Source organism: Tenebrio molitor, chromosome 5 (genome assembly GCF_963966145.1).
Source record: "Tenebrio molitor chromosome 5, icTenMoli1.1, whole genome shotgun sequence".
Classification (NCBI taxonomy): domain Eukaryota; kingdom Metazoa; phylum Arthropoda; class Insecta; order Coleoptera; family Tenebrionidae; genus Tenebrio; species Tenebrio molitor.
In genome coordinates, this window is record NC_091050.1 from 7,758,176 (window position 1) to 7,784,238 (window position 26,063).

Below are 26,063 nucleotides of genomic sequence, written 5' to 3' on the forward strand. Positions count from 1 at the left end.
CTGTGTCGTTCAGTTTCAAGTTTTCGGTTCTGTGCGCGTGAAAAACTCCCACAAAGCTGAAATATATCACCCGAAGTATTCTTTTTATGCTAGTTCAAATTCGCAACTCTTATTATTTTACTTCGCTTAATAGCTTTCACAAAAATTAATTTTGCTTGTCTTATCTGTGTTCATCATCACTCCACGAACTTCCTTCCAGAATCCATTAATTTTCTTTCGGTTCTTTTTTTTGTAAAGTAGTTGCCAATAAAAATGTCCCACATGAATTCTAATAGCGACAATTCTTTTTTATCCCCAATGATTAATGACTAAATAATTGAACCATTGTTTGAGCATTTGTCATTATTAATTATAACAAAAATTAGAACGGACTTTTAATGAAACCACATATCATCGCCCACATTTTCGTTGTTACTTTTTAAACACCGCTGAGCTGTCGAGTGTTCAATTGAAAAGTTCATCAAGTAACATTATGTTCGTTGTTCCAACAGATAGTTTAATTTGCTGACTCAATTGTCGGATAGATGTTTTTGTTGCTTGAATTAAATTGAAATTAAATTTAATAAAGTTCAATTCAACGAAACAAAACTCAAAAGAGACGTTACACTTGCAAAACACAACTGGCATCTGTCAAAGAAGGCATCATCCCCTTTTCGATCTATCTTCTTGATGACTTTTCATTTGAACACCCGTTATATTCTGTGCGGGGTAGATAAATCAAGTGGTCCGCACCGATCCTGAACAGTAATTTCTGATAGAAGCTAATTTTTAATTGGAATTTCCAGAGCGGCGGAAATTTTTAATAATCCTCGATGGGAGTCCTCATCATTAGTAGTTTATCCGTCGAGATTCGTAAATATTTTAGTTGAAGCGTTCTCGAGTTTTTTGTCATAAAATATAAAATTAAAACGAAACGATGTTCCTAGATGTTCCTCTTGTTACGTAAACGCGCGAGTTCGGTGCCCAATCAGATGGAAAATGCAAATTAGTTCGCTTTTTAGCGAATGGTTTCCACCATCGTTTTTAATGATATCCTCGTTATGTTCCATCGAGTGTGACTTACCCTTGTTTGTAAATACAAATTATTTGTGAAACGCAACACTTGTAGAACTTTGCAAGTAATTACGACGAGTGCAGCTTGTAATTAATCTCGTTATTTTTACTCGAATTTTTCGAGGCCCGCCTTCACTTGAAGTTTGAGAAGCAAATTGAATTTTCTTAAACAATAAACGTCAAATCTGTAACGTCGAAGGCATGTCATTGCTGCTCGCGAAATTATTCCTGTCGATATAATTTTCTTTGGCGAATAATAATTATTGGTTCTCGCTTTGTTGCTGAAATTAATGAAGTTATTTCCTTTTTTTCCTGAGATCAAATTATCTTTATTGCTTTATAACGTCTAATTTTCGGACGTTGCCTCAGCGTTCTCTTTCTCCCAGCAAAAGAGTACCATCTAAATTCAATAATTAAATGTCTGCTTCAAACATAATAAATAAGCTAGACTCGAAATCACAAATGAACACGTTTTTCTAACGAGCTGCAGATATCATCTCGCACCGTTCTGGCCTCAGCATTTCATAAAAAGTATGGAGTAGTGACGGTGTAAATAAAGCTTTTGGATGAAGAGTCGGACATGACAATCACTTTGAGTTCAAATCGTAAGCGACATTAATTAAACTGAAGAGATTTGAATTGTGTCTGAATTGAATCGGCGAGACCGAACCAAGTTTAGCCGTTATAAAGCTCAGTATTAAAATCATCACAAAGAGATCATTTGTGCTCGTTCCGATTTCATTTATCTTGATGAAATTATCTACTGAATGTTTTATAATATTTTTTTAACAAAATTGTTATCTGAATTGAAGGAAGTTGATTGTCATCGTAACTGGAAATAGGTGTTGAGTTTTGAGTTTATATAAATTTATCTTGATTATAATATTTAAAAGACATTTAAAATTTTACATTGTAAATTTTTATACTCTTCTCTGTAGAAGTAGCAATTTTTATTAAAGGGAGGAAAAATATTCATGTAGTAATTACAGTGTAGGTTAATCCTTTGAATTACCAATCTGATTAGCAGGGTAGATAGCGAACGTAATTAAAGGGTGAAGACTGTACAGCTGGCGCAGCTAATAAATTGATTGCAACGTTTCACCATAAGAACTTATCAAGGCAAGAATTTATTAATAATTATTATTATACGAAAAAGTTAGAATTTGCAGTATGTTATTATCATTACGTGTACATTGGAGAATTTTTTTTTATGATCCATGCAGTTTATGAAATTTTTAATTCAAGCAAGAATTTTTTTTAACAAACGGAAATCGATTAGATATCACTCTAAAATACGGGTTCTTAGTTTTTTTTTTGCTTATTTTTAGTTTTTAGTGAGCTTACTGTGAAATAGATATTATTAGAATTTTTTAACGCAAGTGTCTCTCTTAAACGCTAAGGCCCCGATTTCAAGTCATGGTCGCAAATAGGTGGTGCAGCGCAAATGTGTAGCTATCTTTGTCCTAATTACCAATACGCGTCATCTTTCTCAGAGTTGCGTAACCATGACAATAACAAGTTGCGACCGTCGCAAGTCAACTTGAAATTGGCCTCTAAGAACTTAGATATATCTTAAGAAGATGTTTTAAGAAATAGTAATATTTAATATTATTAAATATGCATATTAAATAAGCAAAAGATTCCACATAAAAGAGACATATGTTCAAAGTTTGTAACCAAGTTTTTCAGTGGCCCATGAGATGGCTAATTGCACTGGAATGCGATCTCATGAAAATAAAACGATTTGTTGGTTGAAAAAATTGAACAATGTACCCAGAACCGTAATTAATGGCTTTATTGTGTCTGTATTATTTTGTTATGGCGTTATGGTAGTCGCAATAAAATGATGTTCGATGAGGTAACGTGTGTTCAAAAAAAAAAACTGTGGTCAAGTGGCTTTTGTTTCCGTTAGCATATGGGGTAGTTTCATCAGCTGCCAAATATTTCGAGAAACAGAAAGTGTAGGACGAAAGAGTGGAAGTGGACTTAATTTCAGAAACCGTTGAAACAGTTTGTGAAATAATATAGAACGAGCCGAAAACTTCAGTTTTTTATTTATTACAACAAAGCAAGGTTTGATCAAATGAGGTTATCTGATTTGTCAATTAAAAAGATGACTTACGTTTATAAAAGAAAGAAAATTATTTTTGTGTTTCTATTTTTCTAATTTCTGTGGAGTTGTGGAGACATTTTTTTTTTCAAGTAGGTACCATAAACTTGTGAGTATTCAAAAAATTAATACAAAAACTAATTTTACTTTTAATTGATTCAATTAATAAAATAATCATTGTATTTTTATACGGGGATGTACGTTTTCCCAATTTGTGAAATTTGAGAGTGTAGTGTACGAGAAAAACAACTCCGATCTATTTTTATAAAGCATAGGTATAAAGTCCATTGCATCTAAATCTAAAACAATACATTCAATTAAATAAACGTAGGAATCTATTGACGTTAGTTTAAATATAAAGAAAAATGCTGAAAATTCTTTTGAAAAAAAGCCATTTGAAAATAAAACCTGTTTTTTATACGGCGTTTGTTTGAAACTAATCAATTACTATAATCTCCTTCAGCGAAACGATTGGATTTATTTCAGAAAAAATAAATACATACATCGTACATAAGAATTTTATTTTTCTGTTTATTTACACTCGTCCTAACTCAGTAAGTAACACTAAAATGAATCAGTTAATTTAATGAAATTAACACAGAACCCAACTGGCAATAACAATCTCTGCTAATATTTAGTTAGACTTCTTCCACTTCGTGAACTCCAGTTTTACACTCTTTTTTTGGTTAATCGACTGGCCCTCAATCGTCGCTTGCGCTATTCTTGAACCACGCTGTACATACGCTTATCATTCTGCATCTTACGTCTGTAATTCGTACGTCATCTCAATCGTCGAAAACGCCCATGATCTGCCATTGTATGAATCATAAATTTAATTTATTGACGACGAACATCTTTCGTTGACACTATAATGATGACATCAAAAATGCAAGCGTGTTTACGGCCCCGCGCTGTTGAGTACCAAAATTGATGGCCGTTGCGATTTGTCGCAGAGATTGTATGCATGCAGAATGCAAAATAGCCATTACTCACTTGGTGAAACGTTCGGACTGAAAAAATCTCGTTTATCGCCAATTTGTCGCGAGTTCTGATATCGGTTCGGTGCCATTTTGGGAGTTATTACCTTAAGGCTTCACGATTCGGGATCACCGTCGGGGGTGCGCGACTATTACGAATGACTGTGAATTTTATGGCACTTCGACGGATCAACAGTGATACGTTACGTTGTTAAAAAGATATTTAAAGTCACTTTAAGGCATGTCGGGCACACGTCGTCCCCTTCAATCTTGCGGCGGATGAGCGATCCCGTTTCTTGAAGGGGGCGACTAAATATTTAGGTTTATCGACGTTAAACGGCAAATCTCGCAAATTGGTTTATTTTTTCGGACGATTTAAATAGATTTTGATTTACAAGCAATAAAACAGACAATGGAGAGCGAGTTTAATTAGGTCTGGCGGCTTAAGGTATGAATGGCGGCCAACGTGGAAATTCGAAATATTTACATTGCACATTTACGCCTCGACGGCTCCCTTATTGGGGGCTGTGCACTGTGTTTGATGTGGACAAACTTTAGAATCCTCCCCTTTTCGACGGAAAACGGCTAAGTGAAAGTTGTTGGTTTGAAATTTAGTACTTTAGCCTTGAGGGTGGGACTACGAACGCGCTGCATGACAAATATGAACATGCTAATTTATTGCATTTTTTTGTTGGAGATTTTCGCATTCGACAGGGATTAGGGATGAATCCGAATAAAGGATGATGGCTTTCCACATCAAAAACTGAATGAAATTGTAATTCGGCGTTCGCGCCACAAAGCTACAAAGGATGTGATGAAGGAGTATGAGCCCATATATACTAACAAAATATTGTTTCGAAACAATTGGTTTAAGCAAAGGGTATTTTTTTCAAATGTCGGGGGTAATTTTATTTGTCACGATAACAGAGTCGTAACTAAGTCAAGCATATAAATCACAAATCTGAACTGAAAAAAAATCGTACGGCCTATTTGTCATGTTATTTTCACAAATTCAATTTGTTCCTGTGAAATTACCATAGCATCAGGTTTGCATGATGAATCGTGCCAAAATCCACTGCCAACACATTACTAAAGGAAAGGACAATATCTTGGGATCAAAGCTTCGATAAATATGAAGTTGAAATAAAATATGTTCAATAATTCTCTGATTTTTATTTTATTTATTTCCTGAAAGAATAAAAAGTAAGAGGTGTAAACTATCTGGTTATTCAAATTTCAAAACTAGTTAATACGGAAAAAATTATCCTTTGGTGAATTATTAAAAATTTACGTTTACCTTTGAATGGAAGATCATCTTTTTGACCCACCCACGAGCGGATAATGATGACTATTACTCCTGGGGATGATTTTGTGTCACACACACAAGCCGAAGGCGAGTGGCGTAATTCATCCGAGCGAGTAATAGCCATTATCCGCGAGTATAATACTATACTTTTTCTACGACTGTGAAGAGAATTTGACGAAATAAGTTTCATTATTAGACAAACTGAAACTGACGTTTTACAATTATTACTTTGTATCAATTATTACTTGGTACCATTGTATTCAAGGGCCTGTGGGTGATGAACACTGTTATCTAATGATAATGAAACACACTTTAATAATTAGGTACAGTATTATCCAACAGATCTTAAAAAAATATAAGATTAGGGGATCTCCTCGTTAAAAATAGAAGACAAGACAAAATATGTTAAACAAAACGGATGCATTATTTCTATAAAACACATCGTGCTTTACCAACAAATTATGTTTAACAGTACAACAATAATTGTAATTCCACTTGCTAGTGTAAAACCTGTTGACGTTTTAATGAAAAAGGGAAGATTTATTAGATGTAGCTGTAGCGTAAATTGTAGATGATTAAGTTAACAAGGCAAATGCGCTGTAATTAAGTGTATAGTAAAAATAATTTTATGCCATAAACAGAAAACATCAAAGTACTTACCAATTAAGCAAAACATAAAGCCAAAAATTAACGACTCCATTACAATAATTTTTTGGTCAAAACTTTATAACGCGCTCATAAATCGCCGCGCAAAAATTTTTAATTCATTAGGAAGCGCGAATAAAAAGTTGGAAATTTATGGTCGTGTTTTGGTGAAATTGGCTATCAAGAGGACGCAGCTTAACGATTATTAATTAGCGGAGGCTATCGATTTCGTCTGAGTCGCAGGTTAGTTTTGATTAATTAACCCAAGTCGTACTTTTACAGGAAATTATCTAGAAATAGATGACGGAGATAGTATTGAGATGTGGCTCGTGTGTTTTTGTGTGTGACAGATGAATAGCTGCGTAATTAGACAATTAGCATACCTCGTTGTAGTTGTGGGGTAAGTCAGTTCACGTTTCCGACTACATAAATAAAGTTATTTTAATCTATATAAACTGCGAAAGAGGTTTCACTATATCTGACGGCGAGGACAAATAAATGACGCGAGTAAATAACGATCTGCTTAAAAAGTATGAATTATAGGCGACAACGGAAACAGGAGGAAAGAATTCTTGAATCTTTGCGAATTTATAAACGTCAAATATCTTATACATCCATACTTTCTAGGTCATCATTTACATAGTTGTGTGTATCTGTCGTCGTGTTGTGCTTTCAACCAAAATACTTCTATTTATTTATAGAGGTACATCGGCCAACATGCTAAAGAAAGATGGATTGCCATTGTTGTCACAGAAGCGCCGTGATCTCGGAAGTCCTCGTAGGAGTACAGAAAAATTTGATCGCTGCTTGTGGCAGAGATAAATTAAATCTTTGGAAATAAATTAGATCTTTCGCTCTTAGAAATTCCTTCACTTGCACCAAACCTGAAACAGGCGCCAGATTTCCTTTAAAGCTGTCGTGCCATAGAAAGTCGGGAGAAAAATCTCTCGTCTATATCATATTTAATTTTCATTTGAACAGCTCGGCGGGGACAAATCAGAAGTACATGTGTGATGAAGTAATCAACTCTGTATTAGTTTCAAACACAAATAGCAGAAACGAATCAAAAACAAACGGAGCCTGGATTATCAGTCGCTTTTCCGAGGCAGTATTTGCTTTATCTCTTTGTTTACCTTTTTGGAAAATTATAACGCAGTCGTAAATAAAATAACAATACACAAAAAATAAATTACTTTTTGCTACATATAATTTTTATTCTCAACTACTACAGTAAATATTGACTGAAATTTAAGCGAAACAATGTTTTGTCAATCGTAATAATGATGTGGTCAAAATTAAGGGACTACGAAATTTATTTTGCGTCAGAAATTAGAAATAATGCAAAGTGCATTGAGAATAGGAGAAATATTCGAAAACGGAAGACACCAATAAGAATTAATTATCAACAATAAAGCAGTGATTAAAGATTTACTGGAATGAGCTTTTCACCTTGGAGCGTGTGACCTGGCAGCGTGACGCGTGACGGTTGAAAATTAATGCACTGCCCGGGAATAATAATGTATGAGGTGCGCCTAAAGAAGTTTTCACTTCAAAAATCTGTTAAAGTCAACACTTTGAACATTTTTCGTGCACATAAAAAAAATTGATGCCACAAGAGAGTAGGCTGTTAAATTAAAATTTTTGAGAGTTTGCCGTGATGAGGATGAAGAGGAAGCTCAAGTCGTGTCTGCATAGCCGACATGAAAGAGCAGGATTACCAAAATTTGCCGCAGAGGCGCGTTACATAAAACTCAAGTCAAAGGATAATTAATTCCTCTTTTTCTCGATGTCTCGTAAAGACATACAGAACGACGTTCGATAAAATCCCGACAACGATTCTTTTTTTTCCCTTTAATGATCGTTTCCTATTTACAGAAACCATTTGAAACTTTTTCACTTAAGTTGTTGTCTAGTCGTTCGATACTACATTCATTCAACAAAAAATGGAGATGCCTCGCAACAGAAAGATTCAAACCTTTTATGCTGTCTTCTTGACGAATAAATTACAGAATTTTAAAGATTGCAATGATTAATTGCCGCGGACTGATTTAGCGTCCAATTACATAATTATGGTGGAATAAAATAGGCCGCGTCTTCTGTATTTTAATTAATATTTATTAGCGAGATAGTAACGTGGTCCAGTGATAAATAATGGGCGACAATAACGTGGATCTGTCGCAACGTTTATAAAAAAACAAGCCAACGTTAAAATATCACTGTGATAAATCCAAAGTAAAATAGTGGGGAAGTTCTTCCGGTGAATGAGAGTGCGATTTAATAAAAGGACCTGTTAAATGCACATTCATCAGGGATTTAAAGTCCCCTTCGAAAACGTGGCACTGCAAAGACACTGCTAATCGGCATATCGAATCAATAAAAATGTTTCAAGTGATAAATAAAACCTCCACGTCCCCTCAATCCATTTATCCTGTTTGTGGGAAAACTCTTTATATTTTCCCATTTATTGCGTCAACAATTAAACTTTTTTCTATTGTTGTACGACGCACTAATTTATCCTTGTAAAGAGGAACAGGAGAAACGATCCGTGTGCCTATAGCTTTTTAACTTTTTTATTTCAAGAGTTATGCCGTTTTCTACCACCGAAACGAAAATTTTAAGATACAAAGTAGTCATCAGCGTCAAAACACCATTCACGCTTAACTTGGAATTGGATTTATTGCGGTTTTGGTGCGTTTATTTAGAATTTTAGTCGATAGACAAGTGAGTTATTAAATTTGTCCAAATATTTTGATGAGTTCTAAATAATCAAAACAACGGATTCGGATGAAATATTTCCTAAGTACAAAGCGGATTGTTAATTATCAACTAATTGTATAAATTTGCACTCAGATTGTTTACAGATTTAAATAACAATTTATTTAATTTCCTGTTTTCGTAACCTTTATTCCATATTATTACTCGTCTCCACAAAATTTACTCTAATTATTTATTTATTTTTAAGTAACTGCAGCCCGAGATGTTTTACCATGAAGTTACCTCATCATTTCCGTTTAAATTACACAAGATTTTTACCAATTTGAACTATAACTATTAAACTATAAAGGATATATTTATTGTGTATTATTTTTATATAATTATGGCATTGATAAGCTTTATTGGGTGATTATTTATAAATTCATTTTGAAAAATACATATAATTAAATTTTTTTAGTGGAGGATTTTACGATCGTTTAAGAACAGGTCTCATCATATATTAATCTCTAGTTAAGGCATTAAAGTAATTTTTTTACGATGGTCATAACATAGTTTCGTTGATGTCTATTTGACTTGCCCCGTATTAACAGATTTTCAAATTTAAAATATGGCGTGAAATCACATAAAGCTAACGACTGAAATGGTTTTATATCAGTAAATTTATTCACAAACTGTTTATATTTTTATCCTATTGAAATTTATAGTCCACTAAAAATATTTTAGAGTATATTTTTTATCCGGATTGTCACCAATATAAATTTTTATTGGTTTGAAATAAATACATCAACAGAACAAGCTCTTGGGGCATAAACTCGTATATTTAAGACGGTTTTAACAAGATGTGACACTTACTTCAGGAACGGTAGTGCCTGAGCATATTCGGTAGTATTTGCGAAATCATTGGAATGTGTAAATGTTGCCGTTATAAAAGAGGGAATAAAAATAAAAAACCCAAAGTGTCAACTGCACACAACAATATATATCATCTCAGTTTCCAAATGTATTCGTTAAATTTCAGCGGTGACAGGTGTCAGGGCAATTTTAAATTTGGTGTATTTGCTTCAGTAACCACTTCATAATTTCAAACAATTTTTGGTGATCAAGGGAGCGAGACAAGCGCCTGAATTAATCTTTCAAATAAAAATAGCTCTTGCCTTTGGTGCCGACGTAATTAAAATCCGAAAAATATAATTTATGGCCTCCAAAATCCAGGAGCTGCTAATTTAATTACATACATACAATTCAGGAGCGTGTGATTGGACGAGCAACAACAGTGAGATTTGTTTTGGTCCAGGTGGCAATTTAACATGTTTTTCAAGTACATCACGAGGAATTCACGTTTTTTCTTGGCGACTGTAATAAATCATAACACGTCCTCGTCCACAAAAAATACAAATAAGGTTGTCAATTTATGTCTATTGAAGAGACAGCGATCCTACAGACGTAGCGCCTAGCTCATTAATTTCGGTAATCCAGGACCTACACACTACAAAAATAGGAACATTCCACATACACCATCTCCGAGATATGTAAGTAGGTAACGGCTTGCATATGTTGAAAATCAAAACTAATTTTTCTCTTAACAGAATGGCATTAATGTATTAGTTTGGTTGAGCAACAAAACGTATTTTTATTTTGCTCGGAAAGTATTTGCGTGGTTGTGTATTCAATGTTAATACCGACCGTGGCTAATTCGGAATCGAAAGACTTAAGTACAAATGGAGTGGAACAGGTGAGTGCAAATCGAGCTTTACTGGACTGCATCGAATGATAACCTATTTAATTTCAATGCCTCCAAGAACTCCACGCGTATGAGTTAAAGAACAAAAATTGTCTGTTGGCACTTGGTGAATAAAAAAATTCTCTAGAGAGTAAAGTGTTAGGAACTTAAACGTAGAAGCAATAAATTAGACATTTGTTGGCAAAATTTGTGACAGATACGATCTATAAAGACCACTAATGAATTTATGGTGAACTCTGCCTTTGGGGTCATTTAAGAAATAATACGTGAATGAAACGAAGCTGAGAAATTTACTACATGTTTATTAAGAAACTGAAATTTAAGAAAACGATGAACTCTTTTGTACTATTATTGTGAAGTTAATGTGTAACTGGTTACTTATTTTTAGAAGTTTTATGAGCTCCATTAAAAGTAGATCAGAACTCTATACTGATAAGTAAAATGGATTGCAATTAAAATTAGATTTGACCAAAGCAACCAATCTTTTCCTTCAGATACTGCTTTTAACTTTTACGAATAGAACTCCCGACAATGTAGATTATTTTAATTAAATAAGAGTCATCTTTTAATTGGAATTTAAAATGTGGGTTTATATCATTTCTTAGTAGGGAAGCTTCCTTTAATTCCTCTTTAATAAAATTTATGGCTAATAGCGTTGTCGAGTTATGAATACTGCAATAAAGTTATGTTTACAAAAGAAGTAAATTTCAATGAAAGCTGCAAGAGAAAATTAAAACCTAAATGTTTCTCTGAAGAAAACATAAACAAAATGATAGAGTTCAATAATTTGTAACAATTGGTCGTACACCATATATGAATAATATCTTCTTAACTATTATAAACGGCAAAATTTGTACGTATGTATCACTTGTCCGCTTATAACTGCATAATTACTGAACAGATTTTAACCAGGTCTTCAGTAATAGTTAAAGAATTTCCTTAACTCAAGTTTTAATGCATGAATCATTCATTTTAGGAGGGGGCTGAGTAATAACGAAAAAGATACATTTTTGTAATAAGCTTTCGGCGTGGTTGGTTAACAAAGGCGTGTCTACGTGACAATTATTGCAATTATATTTACACGCGTTTTATATAAAAAAAGAAATTCTTATTTACACATCATGATCTCATTTGAGGTTTTAGATATTTGACACACTTTGATAGGATTCTTTCCTCGGTTAAAATTTCTAGCAAAGAAATTAATTAGAACATTAATTTAAACATTAAAATGAAATTAAGATTAAAATCAAAATGAAGAGCAAGACGAAATTCACCGGGGTGAAGCCGTTCATAAATTTGACTGTCATGAGTGTAGACTTTACTGTGACATAGTCCTAGCTTACTTCTCGACATTTGGAAATACTGTACTCAGTTTTCTTTTTATAAAAGGGGACGAGGCATCGAGACTAGTAAGTAAGTAAGTAAGTAAGTAAGTAAGTAAGTAAGTAAGTAAGTAAGTAAGTAAGTACTATTTTTTATGTTATCGCAGCATACGATATTATTGATTACAAACAAAACTGAAATAAATTAATGAAACCATGTAGTAGTGAAGTTATACAACAAAACGCGGTTCCCCCGGTCGGCCACCCATCCAAACACTGACCGCTCCCGACATTGCTTAACCTTATTATTTTTATTTTTTCTTCTAATCAACAATTTATTATTTGTCAACCTCAGGCAAACATTTTCAGAATTTCTGAATTATGCAATTAACCTGTAATCAACCTGTACGCCTGATTGCCGCTTTTCCACTTTATTGTACATAATTTTGGTAAGCCCTGAAGGGCCAGTAAAAAGGCTGTAAAATATGTAATTTACCAGTGAGGTTGCACACTAACGAGAACGTTAAAAGGAATTTTAGGCACATTAAAATTTAAACCCTTTAGAGTTACGTGAAACCCTAACCGCATCCTCTCCTGCAGCTCAAACTTTATCCTGATTCATGCACCTTTCCACATCATACATTTTTATTACGTCTGTTCCTTTCACCGCATTCGCAACCCCATATTGCCGAGTTTTGCAGTTTTTTGTGCGCTGTTTAGGCAACAATCGCGGACTCAGCGTTTTATTTAAACATTTTTTGCGTTTTCATCGAAATGTCTTCGTGACGCTCACCAACCCATCATAAAGCTCTGCATTTTGGCATTGATATTCGTGCCTTATCAACGTTACGAGATGTACCTACATCGTCCGCTGGTACACAAGTCAATCTCGCCGGCAGTTATCTTTATTTTTCTTTAAGCTACAATTCTGAAAGTGGACAAACACATTTCCTTTATTAATTTTCGGATTTGACCTACAGATCTCGGACATTCTTCGGCTACTCCTTCATTTATCTTTATCAACTTAATGAAAATTCCCTGGCACACTTCACAAACTTCTTGTGCAATAATCCATCTGGCACGGCATTCAAATACCGTCACAGTTCAACGCCTTGTCCATTATGTTTCAACAGCTCTGCCGATAATAAGTCAATTTGATCGCGAAAAATGCTCCTAAGCAAATGGTCCTGGGATTGTGTTTTAGGTGGCGAACATCGAGAACTGTCAGTCTCGACTCGTTTTTAACATCTGCTCGATGGAATTCGAATTTTGTTTCAGTTTTCAGTAAGAGCAACGAGTAGCAAAATTTAATGGAACCATGTCCGACCAAGAAATGTTCTGGTGGTGTAGTCGCTCTGATTAGTTCACTCCAGTAAGTTTTGTGTCTCGTGGTTCTAATCTAGTTGGTCTCATTTTCTCAACGACGCGTGTCTAGTTAGGAGCGCAGTTGCATCCTAATGCTCTTATTGTTGATGCTTTCGTATCTTTAATGAATAGGATGATTTATGATGCATGTTGCTATCACTTGCAAGCTGAATGTATGCTTAATGTGCTCGAACTTGTGTCAGATCGACGGTGGTATTGTCTCTGGCTCGAAGAACTCTGCCTAAGAATGACATTGTTATGATGTTATTGTGGGGTGTCTAACGGGGGTTAAAACTGGGCCAAATATTTATCGTCTGGCAGACTGTTTAAAAATCGTAGCGGGGGCTTTTCAATTTAACAATATATCTTATTAACCGAGACTGTACCACATGCTGGGTTCAATTTCCTTCATTATTGTGTAGATTGTTTGCTTTTCACCATTCCTGATTATGGTGAATTACTTTGATTGCGTAATATCGAGTGAAATTTCCATATCGACATTTAATTTTAGCTTGCACATTGTGTGTGTGTACCTACTCAAGTTCTACCAAACTTTGTTAATAACTCTCTTCGGCAACTTTTCATTATGATCACAATTAGTGAACGGCGGGGGTGGTCTACCAGTTCTTGGGCATGTTGGGTCAAAAGTGTAATGTGGGGTTTGATGTGAGGAAAAGAGTCTGTTTGGTTCGTCATTGCATAACGGTCAGTGAAGCAGCCAACTTTTAAATATCTCACCGCAGTCGGCTGAATGGCGAATCTGTTAAGCATTTTTTCAGGCGAGTGAAAAATATGACAGCAATAAAAAACGTACAGCATGAACACGGATAGTTAAATATCCCAGTCGGTGACAGTTTTATGCTAACTGTCGAGAACTACACTGGTATTTATCTAATAGTGCGTGGACAACATGCTACTTCACATTAAATTCCACAATAAAATGGTGAAATGTAAAATATGTGACAGAACATCCATTTCGCGTCCGATCGCAATACCCTGAAAGAATTCATTTCAGAGCCGCGGTTTTAATAAGACTGTTGCATTCCCGTTGCATTTCAGACGTTTTCATGCGGCATCATCTGAACGAGAAAAACTTGTTCCAGGTTTGAAGATGACCTCCGAGACTGAGGGGTCGGTTAATTGACGGACAAAGAGATGAAAACTTATCGGAATGCGTCAATAGGTTGGTTTTAAACTGAGTGAATGATGAGTGGAGCTCCGATACCGGACGTCCGGCACAGCGCTCCCTTTATAGACATCCTGCTGAAAAGCAACTGCACTGAAACGCCAGGATTTCAGGACGTGCACACCGTCGTTTATCCTACGATACTTTCGCCTCAGCATAAAGGAGCTCAGCCGACGCTGGCCGCTTCTGACGTCAACTCTTCAGAGCTGTTAACTACACCGGCGCCGACAGATCTTAATTCCTACTACTTCTACAAGGTAAGAGTTAGCACTAGTAAGTGTCATTCAGTATTTACACTCTTCCGGTTTGTAAGTACCATAAATCAGTCGGCCATCAGAAAATAAATAAACAAAAAGAAATATTTATCTACTTGTATTCTTACGCCGATCACAAAGTTAATTTTATATAATCTGTTTACTCAAAAACGATGTTGTTGGGTACTTGTCATCATCACAGGTATCTTTAAATATTTATATGTTACACAGCTGATACTGCTGACAGATTGTTCAAGTGCTAACAACTGAGCTTGTAAACGAAAAAAGTTAATGAAGGATTATTACTTAGTACAAGATTATTACAAATGTCAATCCACTTTATGACATCAAGTAAAATTAGGTTATCTTGTTTTTATAATATTAACTGACTGACAAATGTATCGCAGTCAATTAATTATTAATTTATTGATGCTTAAGTAGTTTTCGAATCTATTAAATTATTGAAAATGAACCACCTTTTATCATTTTTATTAAAATAGTACAGACGTTTCTGTACAATTATAATATTCATTTATGGTTGATGAATTAATTAATTGATAATTAATGAATTCTTGTGCGAACACTTGTTTCTAGGTGTAATACTTGGCAATTCTTTGTGCAAAATTGAACTTTACAATTTTTGTCATCTTTCTATTGATGAAAATTGAAAAAGGATCGACTTTTAAAGTACAGCGTCATTATTTTAGTGGATTGGCATAAGTATCGGATGTTCATTAAAATTTCTCCTCAAATTTAGCATTGAAGAGTCGATTGTGAACGCACCACTCATCAGTCTGCAGAGTAAAAACCAAAAACCAAGAAACACAAACAACGCAAGAAGTGAGGTTAGTAAACACTTGATCCATGATCTATAATCCGTGGTGCGTTCAAAATCGACTCTTCAATGCCAACTTTGAGGAGAAATTTAAATGAACGCCAGATATAATGTTGTATTGAATTATTATTTAGTTTCAGTGTGGTTAGTAAATTGTTGTTTATTAGGTGTAATATTCGAATAAGATTAGAATGATGCTTTCAAACTTTTGGATGAAAATATTTTAGGTGAACGAATAGCTGCACAGAAAGGTTTTATCATATTCCACTCTAGTTCTTTTAATACTTAAAAAATAAACGTGTTTTATTAATAGATAAACTAGCAATTCAAATATCTAAATAGCAAATAAAAATGCAAATTGGGCTATTTAGATATATTTTTTTGGATTAATTAAAGAGGAAAATAACTACAGAACTCCAACGTAAAATAATGAATAACTGAAATTTTGAAGAAACTAAAAATATTTTGATCTAATCTTCATATGACTATATTTTGTTGGAGACAAAGAAGAAATGCATTTCAAAACGAAAAATTGTGTGGTCATTATGGCTTAATATGATGTGGATTTTCATTAAAATTTTAAAAACCTCCTGTGAACTTCTAGAAATCTAATATAGTTCATCCATTATAGCCCTGGATTATCAAAGGTCGGCCAAAATTTAGTGACTGTACGTCTTATTTAAAGCATGCATGAATTTTTGCTGAGCGTGTACTTTTATGAGTACACTTTTTGCTGCAAATAGCAAAAATATCATTTATGTAAACATATGAAATAGAGGTTATGAGACCTTTAATAATAATTTCTTTGGTGCTATTACCCCAAGAAGTTACTAATAATTAGATATGAAAGATTGTATACAATTTTTATTTACAAAAAGTATTGCCAAAATAAAAAAATAAAAGAAGAAATTCGTTCAGATTTAGATAATTCGTATCAAATGATGTAAAACACCTGTGAAACATTGAGATTTTTACGCTTTAAATTGCTGCCACAAATAAAAAATTAAAATACCTATTGGCGTGGCTAGTAATTTCATCACTAGTGTCAAACTAACGGCACTTTGACAATTCAGGTCTCTAATGGATGAGCTTTAGTATTAATCAGATGTGTCGAACTAATAATATTGGTTAATGGCGAATTTCGAACGGAATTAATACTGGTATTTCGAATTTTATTGTTATTGCTGTGGAACATCATCTAAATTTTAGAGTATCCAAAACGCGTCGTTAAGTAACGTGTGGAAACTTTTATATTCCCATAAACTCGGACAAATTATTAAGAGCTTTAAATTTCCCATTTTGTAAAGGTTAACACACTTTTATCTTTTTATTGTGTTCGATTAAATGCAAATTAGATGAATATCAGACCGGACTGTCTGTCATTTGTTCTTCAGTATATTTTAAATGTTGCAACGAAAACGGTACGTTAATTTGCATCCGCTCGACATAAAATTCGTCACCTACTGTACAAACGAAAAGCATAAATGGTGCCCAAACCGTTAAATTAGTGAATGATGTTTAGGAAGCGGATGAATGGATTTATCTAATTTATTTGATTGTTCTGGCTGATGCATCGGTGAATGGGTGGCAATAAAATTTTTGTAAGGGGCAATTAGGTGGTTATTTTTGACGCAAATGGCTCGATGTCAAGCTTTTTCAGAAGACGGCGTTTTAAAAATAACTGTAAAACAGGTTTCTAATTGCAAAATCCGTTTAATTTAATACGCCTCATAATCAAAATGTCGCTTTTAAGTCTATGTGATGGACCCGCTGGAATTTAGACTGTTTACATTAACGATAAATGCGTTAAAATTTGTTTAAAAACCACATTTATATTATAATCCAATTGATTACGGGGATAATTCGAGCTTGGTAGTATTCCAATAGAAATTTTTGTAATAATTAGTCAAACAAATCTGGGAATAATTTTGACGGGACGCGTGAAAAATGCGCGGCAAATTAAAATTCCCTGACCACGCATCCAACGAGATGACATGCACAAGGATAAAAAGAGAAGTCGTCGTGCAATCTCTGTCGGAAGCTTAAGTGTGACCAGATACGAATCCCCCGGGCGAGATGAATGAGGAAATGGTAAAAAGAAGGAGCACAATGGCACATTCGGAGCTATGCAATTTATGCACTTAAACTGGCAGATATCTGCGAAAATCCAACCGAATTGACTCAGTCTCGTTTTTAATTAAACTCTATTACGCGATGTCGTTTAATCGTTGACAGCTCCGACTCGGTTTCATTTTAATGCAATTTTCTCAATTGCACTCACGGCGCTGCACAACTGCAGCGCGACACCAATCGCACTCGATTGATTAGAACTCTTCAATGACTCAATACGATTTCCATTCACACAAAATGGTCTAATTATAACGACGGCGGTAAGAATTTAACAGCGCGACGTAAATTACACTTTTCCGGCGTGATGACGCCCTCCAAACATCATTTCACATCAGATCATCAAAACCCTTAATAACTGTACTGGAACAGCGCGGTACATTCGAAAGTCGTAAATTCAATGCAATTTCCTCCGACCCGGAAGCTGCTTAGAGCAAAAGAGTTTTCTTAGCTTGATGATTTATTCGAGAAATGTGCTTTGTCTGAAATCTTTTCAAAAAAATATGATTTTAAGTTTGTTTTTTCCGAGACATTGCATTATCAGCGTGTTCGCTTTAAATCAATACGTCTGAAATGTAATGTCATTTCCGGTCAAAATTCAGAGGCCGAAACTATTAGTCGAGATGGAAGGGATCAGAAATCAATCTTGATAGATACGATCGGCAGGCCATGTCGTTAGTCCGTCTGTATTCAGCGACCATTTTGTATCAAATTATACATCAGATTGATTTCCTGCGTCTCGGACGAAACTGAAAAAATCCGGGACGGTTACTGCGAATTAAACCGGAACGACTCGCTTTCGCGGAATTACTCAGATAATATTTTTGGATATCATCATTGAGGAGGTGTAGTTATCATTTTTAATAATAGAACAGAAAGTGGGTTAAGGGCACAGTAGACAATTTTCCGAATTTGCTTATCAGCGAATTTTGTCATCTCCGTTCTGGGAGTTTCAGCTCCGCCACATTTAATTCATATTTACCGACAACGTATTTTCAGTCGATCACACTGATCGTTTAATCAATCACACTCGTGCCATCAAACAATACCGATGGAACTATGTAAATTAATCCAGGCGCTCGCATTAACAACCAACGACACTTGAGTACCTGAAAAAACACTCCGGACAAATACCATCCAACTGTTTAAATTCTAGAAGAGTCGGTGTTAATGATGAAATCGAGACTGTCAGTTGAGCCGTTAACCGCTCATCTGAAATTAATTCGAACTGATATTTTTGACACGTTTTAAGACAATTATACTTCCAGCTGACGGGATTTCGTGAAATTTTTACTCTATGAGCTAGTTTCTATTCGACGAGGTCGAGCTTGATGGGATAGATCTTACGTCAGATGGTCGTGCAAGTATTGTCAGTTTAAAGAATTATCTGATTAAATTATGCTGAAACTCTTGGATCGGGCAGAATTTACAACCAGAACTGAATAAGGAATAGAGTCCATAACGGTGGTGGCGGTTTTGACAAAAATCTCCTTCTTTCCGACACACCTTCGTATTAATTTCAATAACTTTTAATGAAGCATAAAATCTATCCAACAGATCTTTATTTAAAAACCGTGCGTTCCACTTTTATCTTAACTAACGCACTTACAAATACTTAATAACATGTTAAAAGTATTATTATTATTAATATCCTGTTTACAAGCCAGGAGTATTAAAATAATAAGGTTAATGGAAGTTTTAATTAATTTAGATGATGGACGATATTGTTTTATTGGTGTTAAGTCGGTTCATTTAAATTTCATTATGTTTGAAGAATTTTAAAAGCCATAAAACGAAGATAAAGTGGCGATTTTTTGAAACATTAATAATTTGATCATCTATTTCAGTCCGTTTAGGCGATTTAAAGTTTACGACTGGTCTATAATCTTCAGAAGAGTCTCGTTTGATATCTTCATTGATTATAACACTTCCGCTCTATTAGAAACACATGCGGATAGTCCTAGTTCTATTCTGATAACCACCGCAGGAAGCAATAATGCAAACTATTCCAGTTAAACTCTGGTCCGGGGTACTGCAAATAATTCCGCAACATTATTACTGAGATTAAGATTTCCACGTGGGTCGGCTGCTCCATAGAAAACTTCATCGGAAGCCCTCATGAAAACGGGCTTCAAAGCACAGCATAATCCAGAACTTTCTGTCACGATTTTTCGAATCTTAGATTGTGTCGTAACAGGGTGTTGCTAGTTTTGTACCAGAGCTTCCATCCCCAGTCGCCACATTTAATTATGATTAGGGGCTGTGATATTAGTTTCGTTGTAACCGCAAGTCGTTAACTGGTTAAACAGTGGAGCAATTTACGAATGAAAACAATGCTTTGAGTATTGTGCTTTAGCCATTGCGTATCACTTTGACGGTGAAAACAGGTTTACGTGGGAGGTAATTAGAGGCTTTTTGGGAGTAAAAATGCAATATCTGTCGTGTAGACATGATCAGAAAATTCCAGGATGGGTTTAAAATGCCGATCGTGGGAATCGCGTAAACAAAGCTCGATCGATCAAATTGTTGGGGAAGTCAACAGGGTTTACGATCGGAGCAAGATTAAATGATGCACTTTTGCCGAGAAGTTGTTTGTAAGGAGGACACTTTTCAGTTGGTTTGCATGCAAATTTATGTGCAGATTTGAGCGGCAACCGTCGCCTCACGTCAAACCATATGTTCCGTTTAAGTTCTGATTTAATCAGTAGGACTTTATCGGCAACGTCATCTGCTAACACGCGGAAATGTTCCATCAAGGGAAATCAAGTCGAATCTGTAATTGGCCGATTGTGCGATAGCGCCATTAAATAATGTGCGAGAAGCTTTATTAAACTGAATCGATGGGGGACATGGCGCAGCTCGATAGCTCGTTTTTTTCAGATGAAATCCTGCAACAGAATCGCCCAAGTTTTTTCATCGCTCCCCCCATAACAAACTTTCCGTGCGGCTCAATCGCCTTCTTTCCAATTTTGATAATGGCGATGATGCAGCGCCGAACTGCAACCGATCCTTCGGGATCAGCTAAACACGCGGAAGTCCAACATCAAAGCCGACGTAAAATATTTACCGAGAATCTCTGTCGAGTTTACTTTAATTTTACGACTTGCATTAAGTGTAAATATCGGCGGTTATTAAGCGGCCGGTTGGTTAAAATGGCACTGGCAAATTACTGCGTCAGTCTGAACCGGAAGTTGGTGAAAAGTGGTTTTGCACCCGTCACTTTCCTTAATCCTCAAATTCGTTTCCTGCGAATCAGAGCTGATCTCTTTCCGGATTCGCACCCTTCATTTAATAATGAATTTGCAGGACGGAGGCTTGGTGGACTTGTACCGTGTGCTCCGGAAATACAATTTCCAGAGTCATTTTCAATAAAAGCACAGATCGCGGCGGATTGTTTCCTATTCTGCAACAAACAGAGCAGACATAGAGAAGTAAAAAAACTTGCAGGAGGGTATTCGATGTGGGAATTGTTTCGTCGCACGAAGTGGAACTGCTGTTCACAGCATAGTGAATTAGTAGGAGTCGCAAACGGATCGAAAGAATCTCAAGTGTTAAGTGAACTTCCAGAGCTTGAAGATCTAGGACCGCGCACCAAGGAAGACAAGTTGAGAGCCGGAGTGCCGTCAATAATCAATTGTTAGATTAAAAAATAAAAAAAAAATACCGATTTAACTCATAAAATTTATTTTATTCTTTCAACGATTAATTTATTGAAAGACAGGTTTTGGAGGAAACCTCGATACTGGTTAAATATTTATATCTTGTCCTTCAGCTGCGGTGGAAAAATAAATTGAATATAATAATTTTTGTTTGTTTTTTTCCTGCTCCGAAGACTCTCTCCAGACCATTCTGAGGGTTTTTTATAATTTTTTTACATTCATATTAATTTTTTCCCATTTTCTGTCTGAAAATTATAACGCTGAAATGTTATTTATTAATATTTATTTGTAGTAAATTTTTATAAAACATCTTTGGCTACAGAATAGTTGACATTTAAAATTATTATGCAACAAGTCTACTCTACAAGACCTATAAAAAATATAAAGTAAGTAGTTTATAGGAGAGCAAAGTTCACAGTAAAGTAAATTAAAAATGACGAAAAAATTGAAGCTACTACTACACAGGCAAAAAGCACATGAATGTAATAGTTATTAGTTAATTCTCTTTCTTTTTTAGTGTCCAGTTTGTAACTTTGAATTTCAAAATCACGTGAAACGAGGTGGACTTATCATTGGTGCAGAGTTTATCGCTTTATTTTCCATTAAAAAGTGGGTTAAACCTGCAACAAAAACACAAATCAAACAAAAATGGAGTTGTCTTATGGGCATTAATTGAGCATTAACAAATAAAATTTAATTGAGAGAGAAACCAGAAATTTAAATGTCTTCGTGGGCGACAATGACGCCATTTAGCATATGATTTCGATTTTGGACAAAAAGTAATTTATCTATAGAAAGTTGTCTGGATACTAATTTAATCTAAGTTTAATTTGCCTTCTGTGAAAACAGCACGACTCTTTGAAACAATTTTAATTTCCTCCGGTTTTGCACCTTTAACCCTAGGTAACTAATTCACTCATCAGGCTAAATTTATAAATGTTATGATTTATTAAGTACTTTACGAGCACATTTGTAAATTCTCAAACTGACAAACTGATGTGTTTATTTTTGTAAAATGAAATTTTGAGCGTTTATTTGTTCTGTGGGGCGAAATGTGAATTTTTATACGACTATTAGGAAAAAAATCTGGAAAGTGCGTAAAAATAAATTGCCTCTGCTGTATTTTATTTAGTTGCTTCGGCTCGGGGAGGTTTCTTGTAACCCTTGTAATGAGTTATTGTTATTTTTAATCAATAAGGCGCTCTCAGGTTTATCGCTTTGTAAAATTTATGCCGGACCATTATGCTAAAGCACGCTTGTTTTTCCCAAAATCGAACGCTGAATTTTATTTGCTGCAATTATGTATGTGTGAATCGAGAAACCATTAAAACTGGTTAATTAAAAGCTTTCGTCTTTACGACGCTTTAAAGTTCTCAGGTCGGGGCACCGTAAGCAAATGCTTTAATTTACGTGGAAAACCTTTTACAATCCTACTTCCAAATTGTTTAAAAGGATCATCTTCCCTCGCATTATTCCTAAATTAACCGTGCGACGCCATAATTAGGTCAGTGGCGGAACAGACTGGATCACACCGAGTTAAAACGCTTTCACCCCTTCGTGCGATACTCTATTAGTAAAAAACGCAATATAGACGCCTTCGTGTTAACAGACTACTCCAAAGTTCTGCAGGAGATTCGCCTTGGGCGTACTTCACTCAAATTTTCATATCCCCTTTAATTTTGTTTAGGCGAAATTTCCAATAAAGGGAACCCTCTGTGTTGTCTTTATCTCTTGCAATTATTTACCTTCAAAGGGCCGTTGAACTTCTTTGTGCTCCCTGCAAAAGTCTGTACCGCTGCAAAAAAGTATGTTGACGCCCCCAAACAAAGCAATTTTCGCGTAACAGCCTCCCATAACTAATAGGAGCCGACATTATAAAATGGGGTATTATAAACCCTGGGATTTTGGGTCAGTTCCCATGCTCCCCATATTGTATTCTTCTCGTCGTATATTATCTATTCCTCATACGTGATCTGTTCGGCAATGCGGTCATGTTTTTTAACAGTTTGTATGCAGAGTGGTCTGTTTACTCTTCAATGGTTCTTTTATTTCTCTTCCCTTATGCCCTTTATTATTCCTACCGGAATTAACGTGTTTCCGCAGGAACAGATGAGATGCGCTGCCGCTCCGGAATGATTTAAAACCAAGCTCTTATCTTGGTCATAATTCTTGTTTGATTGTTAATTATTATTGCCGACAGTAAACGTCGTTTACTGTGCGCTATTGATACCTTGGCGGAGATTAAGTGGCAATAAAAATAATGTATCTGTCTCCCGTGATGGTAATAATCACCTTTGTGCCTCCCATCAGGAACGATTCTCCGCGAGATATGACATATCGCCTTCAAGAGCAAGCTTTGCCAAACTCGAAAAGGCCATAAAAAAGATACATACAAAGCGTTTATCTTGATATATCTTTGAGCGTAGTGGCGAATTTACTCCCCGAAATGTCCCAAGCACGCTCTTAATAATGACCGTACGTTATGTGGAATAAGAGAAGTAAATATGTTGCCGCTTCATAGGCAGAAAGCAAATGGTATTTTATTGTGTCGATTTTTTCAGTTAATCACTCGCCCATTATGGCGTTTGTTTACGGTCCGCAGTCACATGTCTGTAGTACACAAAGGGTGAGTTTAGCATGGTCTGAATGCCGAATCCTTTCAGGGTTGTAGCCGAAAAGCAATAGGCATAAAATCAATATTATACTTCTGTCTGTGCCTATCAGAATTCTGTGGGATACTTGACAGGAAAAGGATCCTCCTTACAAAGTAAAGCAGATTTCTTTGATTTTTTATTTTCTTTCGTCCAGAATCGAACACTCTTAAACTAAATTATCATATTCGTTTTCTCGGGGGTTATTGCAAGGATGACGCTCCGCAATTCATATCCTCTTTTCATCCTAACACACAATACTCTTTTACTGCAAACGGAGTTCCGCGAAAGCCAGATGCAATTTTGTTGTTGTTTGGTGCCGCAGGGTGAATCTCAAGCTTTCCGGTTCTTTGCATCACAATAAATTGAGAGAACGGATGAATCAGGACTAGATGGATTAAGCTGTTGACTTGGAAGCAACACTCAAAGACGTCGAGGGGTTCCCAACAACGTCTAAGTGCAACGTTATAAAAATGATTTTGGAGCAATACTTTCAGAGGCGCTGTCATTGATTCTTTCTATTATCAGATACACAACTGTCCAATCCCATTTGGACCATTCGAGATTTATCTACCAAAATTTGTCAAATTCCTGCAGAACCATCAATTTTCAAATTTATGTTTGCGTTTACGAAGTAATAATTTTCAAAGAGTCAACTTTATGACCTGTCAACCAGCAGTGTGAATAAAATATGATATATTGCATTTATTAACATTTAATTATTTAAGTTTGAAAATAATGTCAGGAGTAGGTATCTTTGACAGTACAGGACTACAAATTTTAATTTGATCGCTTAAAAACAAAAAAGAAGAGGAGCCAATATATGCTGCTACAAGGCGCAGGCATTTCAAAAGAATTATTGTAAAACCGTTTAAAGCGCTTGGAATTCCTGCGAGCTTATAAATTTTTTCCGCGTAATATTTTTGCTATATTGCATCAACAACTCTTAGAAAACTCTGCCAACGGGTGATAAAATATTCTGCGTCGCCCTTTGACATATTACCTCCCGTTCGCGCTGGATTACGTCGATTTGTTTCATTGTTAGACGTCGGTCCGTGTGGGACAAATTAAAAAAAAGCTAATCCATTAAGAAAGGCCAAAGAACAGGAGCGTGTTATGGACGAGAGAATATAAAATGTGTTTTTATTGGTTTGTGTCTGGCGCGGTAAAGACAACGTAGGCATAAAGATAAGAAGATTTATTGGAGGAATTATTACAAGTAGCAAGATTAAGCGGTTTAAATCTGTTAAAGGAAAAAGAGAAAATCAATTGATAGTGTGGACCGCCACGACAAGTTAACATTTGCACAGGAGGGGGCCCATGAGGGGGGCAATAAAAGTGAGAGGAGGAGTTATTTATATTCCAATCTTTGTTCTATTGGTGAAATCCATTACAACTCTAGACACATTTAAATTAATGACTGCAACGTCACGTAAAATATGTAATAATTTTGACATATTCATTCTTTATATAACTTTTCTTTGAGAAACTTGTACAGATGTGGAACAGTTGCGCCAACTGAAATATCGAAATGTAACCAATTAGAATATCAATTTTTAAACTAAACCGATTTGTTTTATTTGCTTCCGAGTAGTACGATTTTTATCGGGTTGTTTCCGCTCTAGTTCAGTCAACTAAGCAATATTTGCATGACTACCATACTTCTTTGCGCTTCGAAACTGTCAACACAAGTAACAAGTTTTGCTAAATTCAATTTCTCTAAGAACATTTCTAGCTCTGGGGAAACAATAGTTCCGTTTGTTCAAAAAGTCTAAATGGGTAAGGAAATAGAATTCGACTTGTACATTGTTAGGCAAATAAAATTGAATCGACTAGCTTCGGTTTGATAGATAGATAATAAAATAAGTTACAGTAAATTAATTCAGTATTGTTTATTTTAAATTATTAATTCCTGGAACGTAGTGAATAGTTCCTGAACTTTATTTCAATATTTGTAGATGTTGATAGAAAACAAAGTAAACATTTGGACAATATATATTCTCGAAGGGCAAAGGGAATAAGACTAAAGTTTCCTTGAAGTTTTGTCGCATATCGCTTCCTAAACATAATTTTCTAGTGTTTGTATATTAAAGTTCTCGAATTTTACATTATTTACC

The 26,063-nt window shown here is 35.2% G+C and overlaps 1 protein-coding gene across 5 annotated transcripts in view; it reads left to right on the forward strand.

The window, feature by feature from the left end:
* Nucleotides 1–26,063, forward strand: part of LOC138131801 (cardioacceleratory peptide receptor-like) — a 64,739-nt gene that overhangs the window by 10,759 nt on the left and 27,917 nt on the right. For 4 of the 5 annotated variants that reach the window (XM_069049014.1, XM_069049010.1, XM_069049012.1 and 1 more), the window contains exon 2: nt 14,338–14,677. In XM_069049014.1, the coding sequence (XP_068905115.1) occupies nt 14,438–14,677 (240 nt within the window). In that variant the 5' untranslated portion in view covers nt 14,338–14,437. Of the gene's footprint in view, nt 1–13,078; nt 13,242–14,337; nt 14,678–26,063 lie in introns of those variants that run through there. The other variant, XM_069049013.1, reaches the window with a different exon arrangement.